This window comes from Erigeron canadensis, chromosome 9 (genome assembly GCF_010389155.1).
Source record: "Erigeron canadensis isolate Cc75 chromosome 9, C_canadensis_v1, whole genome shotgun sequence".
Classification (NCBI taxonomy): domain Eukaryota; kingdom Viridiplantae; phylum Streptophyta; class Magnoliopsida; order Asterales; family Asteraceae; genus Erigeron; species Erigeron canadensis.
Window position 1 is genome coordinate 23,260,682 of NC_057769.1, and position 10,097 is coordinate 23,270,778.

Below are 10,097 nucleotides of genomic sequence, written 5' to 3' on the forward strand. Positions count from 1 at the left end.
TCATCGTTTTCCACTTTGGCGAAATACCATGGACGGTTCGTGTAGTGGAACCCATGGTGCTAGCATAATGCTCAAGAATTTGCCTCCAAACACCTTCCGCTTTTTGCTCATTCCCATATTTTTTACATTCCGAAATTTGAATCCAAGCTTTCGCCAACGCAACCTCTTATTCCTCGGTCCAATTCTCACGCTTTTTCCCGCCCACCTTTTTCTTTCCACACTCATCAACTTCTTGAACCTCCTCATCTTCATCTTCGTCTTCGTCTTCGTCTTGATCAAGATCTATATAAGTAGATAAAGTATATATAAATAGAATGTAAAATTAAAATGTATATTAAGTAAATATATAAATAAAATGTATATATATATATAAGTAAACATATAAATAAAAGTAAATGTATATATATTATATATATAATATAAGTAAACATATAAATAAAAGTATAAATATGTTTACCATTTCGTTCTTGTTCTTGAGTTTCGGGTACAACGTCATTGAGAACGTCGTCTTGGTCGAGCCCCCATGGCGTGAAGTTTCGAGCATTCATTGGCGGAGGTGGAGGCATATTGTACGCGTAATTTGGAGAAGCGGATTGTGGAAGGTAAGAAGAAGAAGATTGAGAAAATTGTTGAAGAATATTGTGAGATTGAGAGTATTGTTGATTTGGAAGAAGTTGAGAATATTGTTGATTTAGGGGAGGTTGAGAATATTGTTGATTTAGAGGAGGTTGAGAACATTCTTGATTTATGGGAGGTTTAGAAAAGTGTTGATTTGGAAGAGGTTGATTTGGGATGGGTTGAGGGAAATTAAACAAACGATTTCGACTATTTTTGAAGAAGGGGCTTTTTTATTTTTATTTGAATCCATTTTTTTATAAATTTGGTGAAGAAATAAGAAGAAGAGGAAGAGGAATGGTAGAATTTGTGTGTGTTTTGTGTTAAAAAGATTGAGTTTTTATAGTGAAAAAGGTAAAGGTAAAGAATTAAATTTTATTATTTTTTTTTTATTCGAACGGTAAAATAAAGAGTTGTTTGTCTTTGGGCCCTCCACTAATTTTGTCACTTTGTTGGGGCCCCTCCACTAATTTTGTCATCCAATCACAAGCCTTCCTTTTCCCTTCTCTCTCCTCTCTCCTTCTATCTTCTTCTTCCCTTCTTGCGATGAACAAACCCGTTTTTGTGGTTCTCTCTCCATCGGCAAAACACCGGCGGCAGTGTGCCCACGCGGTGCCGCCATCGGGGATTGAGTTTACCGACTCCACTCCCTCCCCTCTTACCAAATACATCTATCCATTACCTATATCACATTACCACTTCTCACCAGCATCACAAATTCACAATCACCACCAGTCGTTGCCGCTATTATACGGTCATCATCATCAGTGGCGAAGCCAGAAACTATACTTTGGACGGGCCAAAACTAAACAACGAGAAATAAAGGCTAAACATGGTTTTAAAAAAAGCCGAATAATATAGTATGTTAGGTACCTAAGCTTAGGTTGAACACTCACATATTATTTTTTTTAATCTATAAAATTTACGGGGCCATGTAATTTATTTAAAATTCAACAAATATTTAAAATTAGTATATGAGGGATTACACAACTAAGCTTAGGTCATAAAAATTATTTAAAATTCAACACATTAAAAATAGCTATGTCATAACAATTATTTATTTTATATATTTGTGAACTTAAAATAACAAAACCCACAATAACTAGGTCAAAACAATGTATACTAAACTTGAACGACACTATCAAAATACAAATCAATGTATCTATAAACACACATATTGATTGTTAATGTAATAGATTCAAAAGGCTTAACAAATGGAATTACATGATCAAGAATTTAATATATTTTTGTTAGATAGAGCTAAAACGGCAGAATGGAATAAATTTTTTTAAACTTTTCTGGAAAAAAAACTGTGTTTGTTATCAATTAAGAGAGAAACAACAATACAAAATTTAATTTGTTTTGCAAGTTAACCATGCATCTGATATATTCGGATTTCTAAATAAGTTAGTGGGCCTCATGTAGTCAAATATGAGTTTGCATTGGATGAGCCAAGTACACTACATGAGTAAAAACCTTGAAAATTTATACGTATAGCTATAATATTATTAGTATGTTGGGATGGGTCATGGCCATGCCTAGTTCTAACGTGGCTTCGCCACTGATCATCATTTCTGTCGCCGTATTGTGCAAGTATCCATGTAGTTTATTTTTTAAATCAAAGAGCATAAAGAGTTATCGTTTGTCGATAGATGAGTAAGTTTTCATATATTTATAATTTCTATATGGTTTTTGCTCGTCAAGATAACATATATAAAACATTTTTAATAATACTTTACATGTAATTTATAATCCCAAATAAAATTTCCATGCCACTCAATTTGTTGCATTTTTAAGGTTAGAAATGTCCCTTTTGCATATTAATTGTCTTTACACTATCCCCTTAGAAAGTAATTATCTTTTAGTTTAATAATACATACATTAGAGAATTAATATAAGTATGCACTTCACCAACTTTGTTAAAGTGTACAACTTTTATTTTTTACAACTTTTTTTTTACAATTCGCGTTTAACTTAAAAGGTGTACTTGAATAATATACCCCTTTTATATACCACTACTAGTCATATTACCCTTACGATGTTGTACGATGTACAGTGGCTATATAGATTATATCATAAAGAAATTCAAATATACCACATGCATGATTTGTGAGTATGAAATAAATTGTAGTTAAGGTAAACCGATGATCAAAGCTAAATTATAATAAACATTAATGATAATATAATATATGTTTAGTTAGAGTTTGGATTTACCTTAAATTTTTACAATTGCATCAAGATCGGAACTTGTAACTATAGTGGACGACGACAAATAGCTTTGTAATTTCGGATCGTAAACTCAAATATTGAAAGTCTTCATATTAGTAATTTATTATTAGTAATATAAGTAATAAGTGTTGAAGAATTGAGAAAGAAAAATAGACAACTTTATTAATGAGAAAATGATCAATCAAATAAGGTTATGTGTTTTGTATCTATAAGCTAAGAGTTAGAATTTAATTCTAAGTGTAAAAGAAAATTAAATTTATATACAATAAAAAAATCTAATTTAAAAAAATAAATAAATTAAAAGGACATTTGTCAATCATAACACCACATGTCGTTTCAAGAACATGTCAATCATGCTTTAGTTTATTGGTAGATGTGAAAATTAACAGTAATATGGTCAAATGATTTCATAATAATAATAATAATAATAATAATAATAATAATAATAATAATAATAACAACAATAATAATAATAATAATATTTACTATCTGGGCCCCCACTCCTCTAGCTATAGCAAAACTTCAAGCGAATCAAGAAGTTCTCCGCTGCACAGGACATTGGAGCACGTGTTGTTGCTCATATATTTAGTAGAATTAGTTTTGCTATAGCTAGAGGAGTGGGACCCAGATAATATCTCGGGTTTCCACTAATTTATTGTAATTAAATCCTATTAATTTTTAATAAAAGTGACGATTTTAGAAAATAATAATAATAATAATAATATATGCATTGGTTTTTGTAGAAATTCTAATAATATTGGGCAACTAATACATATAAAAAAAAGAAAAAAACTGTTCAGTGCCGCCTTCTGTGGGTTTTGAGCCCCAATACCTCAACGGTGTATAGAGGAGGTTAAGATGTAAGCATACCTTACCCCTACCTAAGTAGAGAGACTGTTTCCAGTTTCTACTTAAATGATAGAAAAGGCCTTCCAACTTTTACATGGATAAAGATCGAACCCATAACCTCTGTTTCCAGATGTCAATATGTTTAACACTGATCCAACCATGCTGATTTTGGGCAACTAATACATACATACGACAAAAATAATCCTAGTTTAAATATTTGTATAAGACCTAAGTTCTAACATAATTAGGAATCCTAGTATATTATAAAATAGATGGATATCTTATAGACACCATATTATGAACGGCAATAGTAATAATAATATAATATTAATTAATTTATATAGGTTTTTCTAAGAATATAATTAAAAAGACACTTGTCACAGTTAAAAGAGGTTACAATCATATTTTAGTTTATTGATAAATATCATTATATATCAAAAGCATATAAATGTATGGTCAAGTGGTCATACACTATTTCATTATTTTATGCCGTCAACACAATGCCTTGTTTACAAGCAAGGAATATTTTTGTACATTTTTTACTTTGACAAAGGCAATCACAAGAGCTTGGTTTGTAGGGATCACTACATCACATTGTATTATATTTACAATAAGTTATCTTGTTAGCATGTTTAAATAATCGAGAAGTACAAAAAGTTGGCCTTATGACGTAAATTCATATAATGAATTATCAAAGATCAATCGATTTTGGCCACTAAGGGTATGATACAAGTGAACTTATGGTTCGTTCTTCAAGCAAGTTTGTCCACCACACCTATACGTTACATACTGTAAAGCTCTTTTAAATATACTAGTTGATGGCGTATTCACCTACAACTTATAGATAACAAAGCTTGACGACCTACTTGCAACATGTGGGGTAGAGGGAGGTTTTCCTCTAGAGAGATCTCAGGTTTAAATCTTTCACTGGACATTTTCTCTTAGAATAATATCTCAAATTCTCAATGGTTTCCCTTTAAGGGTAGTTTCCAATTGGATGTTATTGTGAGCTCTCCAATGTTAATTACTTACTTGCTGTTAAGAAAAAAAAAATCCGACAAGTTACTCTTTTATAGACCTTCAAAACTTGCAACTTATTTGTAGTGATGAAGATTTAAAACGAAGTCTCACCCAGTCAAAGCGTAATAGGAAGATTTAGAACACGCACACTTCAAATACTACATAATGATGATAAACGTAATGTAGATGCTCTAAAGTCTAAACGACTACTACCACAGTAAAAACTTTAAGAGTCTAAAAAGTTTAATAGTCTGATATAGTGATATCTATCAAGTTACTAATTTTGCTATCCTTGTTGATGTCCAAATCCATTAAACCATATTCATTCTGAATCACCAAACAGAAGATGGTGCATTTCAAACAGCTCATCCACATCCCTAAGAAAAATAGAAATTTGTTACGACTTAAGAGTACATCTGTGCGTGTCAAAGCTTGATTGTTTTTGTTGTACTTGTATCCTTATAAATTCTACATGATTTACCAATCTCTTATTTATACAATCTGTCTAATTAAATTACTAGTTAGATTAATATGTAACCTCATCGACAATACATACTAAAAGACAAAGAATTTAACACTAACAATGGAGACTTCAAGATCAACTATACACATTTACACATAATATGCCATTGTTTAGGGACCGGACCACTCAGCCAACAGTGTCCTCAGCTAAGCAACGAAGGATGACAAAACACTCATCACTTAAGAGCTTACTTGGATTTAGCATCATCTACTTAAGGAGGCATCTATAAGAGAACAAGCAGATTCTACAGTCTCTCAAGCTCACAATGTTTATATCAATCCCAAGTATACAAGGCACAAACACAATATCAATCCCAAGTATACAAGGCACAAACACAAGACTCAAGTGTTACTTTGAAATGTGGTACTATGTAAATATAGGTACTTCTTATGTAAATATCGTAAGTTAAGGGGTACAAAGAGTCAAGTTTAGAAGATTGTTAGTTAGAAGCGGTCAAGTTTAGTATAAATACTTGTATTTTCCTTTTCCTTCTGGAATAATATTCATTTCCATATTTCAACATATAAAAATTCCCAAAATCCTCTCAACTATGTCGATTCCTTATAGAATCTAACAACTTTACAGTAATAACCCCACAGAAAATACAAGGTTAAAAACTCAGAACTCTTGATTAGCAATAATATGATTTCAGGATCGGCTGTATGCAAAGGAAACTATGAAATGGCTACTAAACTGGTCTATGATGACTCATACGTTATATCTCAGCAACTACCTGGGATATACCTACCAAAACTGGTAATCCTAGAAACGAATAGTAACGCAATCACACGATGGAAGAACCAACTCTCTAAATAGGCCCACATTAACAAGGTTTGCAGTCAATGAAGCATGATTCGAGAAATAAATATCATAATAGAGGGTTATAAAATGTATGAATTAAACTCCAATAACCTATTAAAAATCAGTACTGGCGATGCATTAACGCCTTGCTCTCTCTAATCAAAGAGTTCACAATATTACGAATAATCCGATGATAAAAAGGACTGTCTGGAAAGTAAAACTTACTGACCCCCTTCCAAAACAAAATTATTATTCAAGCCTGTTGCACAAAATAAGAAAACCCTCAAAACTTCAAAAGATTCGTCACCATCTATTTGGGGAGTAAAAAAGGATCATCGAGCAGTAACTCTGATGAAGCTTTATTAGCCGCCGCCTGAACCGTACTTCTTACCGAAGACGAGTAACTGCAGTTTGTCGTAACCAGAAAGCACACCAGCACCAGCAATGGCACGAAGGATGTTAGCACCAGCACCCTTGAAGAGTGACTTTGCTCCCTCGTTCTTCAAGATCTGAGAGAATGCATCAAAGGAACTCTTGTACTTAACAGCCTCACCAGACGTCATCATCATTCTTCTACGGACGGTATCAATGGGGTATGATGCAAGTCCAGCACCATTGGTGATGACCCACCCAAGAGCAAAACTAGCAAAGAAACTATCCTGAAAAACAAAAAAAGATTATCATTAGTAAGTAGAATATCAAAAACAAAACAAGCCACAAACTTCGATTTGTTTTTAACTGTATAAACATGCCTAATAAAAAGTAAAGACAATGTAACCATTAGTAAGTAGACGATTAGACTTGGGCACACAACTATTAATAAGAAAAATAGTGTAAAATTCTGGCAAAGATAAAATACCTGCATCTTTCCGGTAAGAATGACTGGCTTCAAAGAATCATACAAACCGAAGTACAAACCACGATACACAATGATTCCAACACATGAAATGTTGAAACCACGGTAAAGTCCAGCAATACCATCAGTTGCCAGTGTCTTCTTGTACACATCAACCAAACCATTATACTGTCTCTCTCCTCCCTTCTTTGCAGACTTGTTGTCATTAGCCAAACGGGTTCTGGCATAATCAAGAGAGTACACAAAAAGAAGTGAAGAAGCACCAGCTGCACCTCCAGATCCCAAGTTTCCAGCAAACCACTTCCAGTAACCGTCTCTGTCCTTCTTGAAGTTGAAAAGAGACTTGAAGTAATCCTTAAAGGCAAAGTTCAAGGCCTGCATTATAGACAACGATTTCATAAGTTCACTAACAGAAATATGAAATAATCTTAAACAAAACAAGGTGGATTAATTTAGTAATACTAGCCTGAGTTGGGAAGTAACGGATGACATTAGCAGTGTTTCCTCTCCAGAGAGAACCGAACCCTTCATCCTTGATTGTTCGGGCAAAACAATCACCAATACCTTTGTATGGTTCAGAAAGTCTGCCAGACTTGAGCATCTCACCCTGATTCTGGATCAGAAGTTTGACACGCTCAATGGGGGCAGCAGCTGTCTTTGACACAGCAGCAGAGACACCACCCATGAGAAAATCAATGGCAAATCCTTGAAGACCTTTCTCGGATGGGGCTTGAACACAGATTGGCGACATTTTTGGCACGATCATGGAAAGCTCGGCTGAAGCTTGAGTTGGGAATTGGAATGCAGCACTTGAGTAATTTCCATATTGGAACTGCCTCTGGTAGGCTTGTGGTTGCTGAACACCACTAGCGCGAACATGGGTCATGCTAGCTCCATAGAGACCTAGCTTCTGAGAAACACTAGGGTGTTGTGAACGATCGATCATCATGTCCTCCCTACGCAACCAAACAATCACAAACCATATTGATATTTTCCTTTACATATACACATGTCAAACAGCGATACTATAAAAGACATAAAAAAACAAATAAAAGAGACGGACATGTCAAAACCAAACAGTCACACGTATCATTATTGGAATTTTGAATCTTCCTTTACATATACAATGCAACACCACTCACTTATAAAGAATTCAAGTAGACTAACAATAACAAATAAAAGTTGAGCTGTTTTCACCCCTTAAAGCAATAACAAATCAGATTCAAACCATTAACTTAAACATTAAGGAATTACTCAGCCAAATACTTTAATGGTAAGAATGCATAATTAAATCAAAACTTTGGATTGATCAGCGTCGTTAAATATTAAAACCTAAATAAACAGCAAATATAAGTCAAATATTAATTCAGTGCAACCAAATCACCATTAAAAATTCAATAAAGTAGCAAATAAAAGTCAAAATAGTTAAATTACAACACAACTAGTTACAAAAAAAAATTCATGTAGTAACTTGACTTTCAATAAAATAGCCATATTTCAACATTCCATTATTACAAACATTCCCTAACAAGGACACGAAGAAACCTCTTTAAAGTCAAATAAAAACAAATGACACAATTAATTTTCAAACCATTAGTTGGGGTTACCATATATTTACCAAAATAAACGAGTCAGATCTTATATAACATTACAACAACAGTAATTTAAACGGTTTATAATACAGATCAATTAACAAAGTCAACATTGATAAACAAAGAATTTCCCATAATTACTTTTCAAAGTCAACTAGCCGCAAAAGTTGACTAGTTACCAAAATTGACCAAAATATTCAAAAGATTTAAATCAAAATCCAGATTACTCAAATCTGAGATCGAAGTCAACTAAATATGATCAAAAGCTAACATATTTCAGATCTCACATATATTATTACAATCATTTGATCTTGCAAAATTCTTCTTTTTTTTTTCTTTTATCAAAGTGAAAACTATTTACAAATCATTTCAGACATAGTCAAAACACTTTCAAAACTATACATATATTAAACCTATAGATACATATTCATGAATGAACAATAATAAACGACAAAATATAACTAAATCATAAACCCCATATCAGATCTACTAAAATCAAAACAAAAAACCTTAAAATCAAAACAAAAACCTTAAAATCAAGCTAAAATCAACATTTTATACGTATAAAACCAGATATTTTTACAGATCCGACACGATCTAATAAAACCCAGAAAAACCCAGATCAGAATAAGCATAGTAAGTAGAAATGAAACATGAAAAGCACAGATCTCTATCTATTTATAAAGATTATACATATAGAGATACAATTATATATATATACACATACATATAACAGATCTAAAAGGCTAGAGAAACGGAATTGACTGATGAAGAAAAAATATACCTTCGATTGCAAGAGAGAAGGATCCGCGTATTGAGCGGCTCCAGAAATGCGGCTAAGAAAAGGGGGGGTTTGAAAGGAAATGAAAATGTGGGCAGCTGAAGGGGGTTTTATTGGCACATGAAATGATCAATTGGGTGTCAAGGGTTCAGTGAATTGACACTAGTGTGTAGTGTGTTTGGTTGGAATTACCGTTGTGCCATTGGGTTGATGGGCTTTTTTTGTTTATGGGTTGGGTTGTTGGATGTTAGTTAGTGGATTGTATAAAATACATATAGATAGATATAAGCCCATATTTGAATGAGAAATAAGAAATTAGATAGATAAGAAAGAGATATGGAATTACGGATGCAAGTGTCATATAGTCATGTCTTCATATATTGTTAACTAGTTTTTACGTTTTACGAGTAGTTATATAAAAACTTATGATTGTAATCTCTTCTCTTCTTTACGCGATAATAGTCAAATTTCGTTACGGTTATATTAAAATAGCTGAGTTTTTTGAATTATCACAAAATAGCCATATAAATTGCAATAATTTGTCAAAATCGCTACGGATTCTGTAAATCGCTACGAGATTTTGCAAAATCGCAATATGTTGACTTTGACTTTTTTTTCTCCAAAATCGCAATTGTGATCTCGCGATTATTAAGATTATAATTTTTTTTAAAAACATACTAATTTATTACATAGAAAACAAAAGGGTAAGGGGGGAACCCTAGCCCCGGTACCACAATTAGATACTCATCGACCCACCCCGTATGAGCCCTATGATGCCGGTAAAATACCTTCATCTTAATCCCTACATGATCTGGGCACACCGAAGGATCG

The 10,097-nt window shown here is 32.9% G+C and overlaps 1 protein-coding gene across 1 annotated transcript; it reads right to left on the reverse strand.

Annotated features, from left to right (window-relative positions):
* Positions 1 to 6,125: 6,125 nt before the first annotated feature.
* On the reverse strand, positions 6,126 to 9,374 carry LOC122584002 (ADP,ATP carrier protein 1, mitochondrial). Its single transcript, XM_043756370.1, has 4 exons — positions 9,270 to 9,374; positions 7,360 to 7,849; positions 6,897 to 7,268; positions 6,126 to 6,696 (listed from the first exon to the last, which is right to left on the reverse strand). Exons 2-4 carry the CDS (start codon positions 7,840 to 7,842, stop codon positions 6,400 to 6,402), a joined length of 1,152 nt encoding a protein of 383 aa, XP_043612305.1. The 5' UTR covers positions 7,843 to 7,849; positions 9,270 to 9,374; the 3' UTR covers positions 6,126 to 6,399.
* Between the last annotated feature and the right edge of the window lie 723 nt (positions 9,375 to 10,097).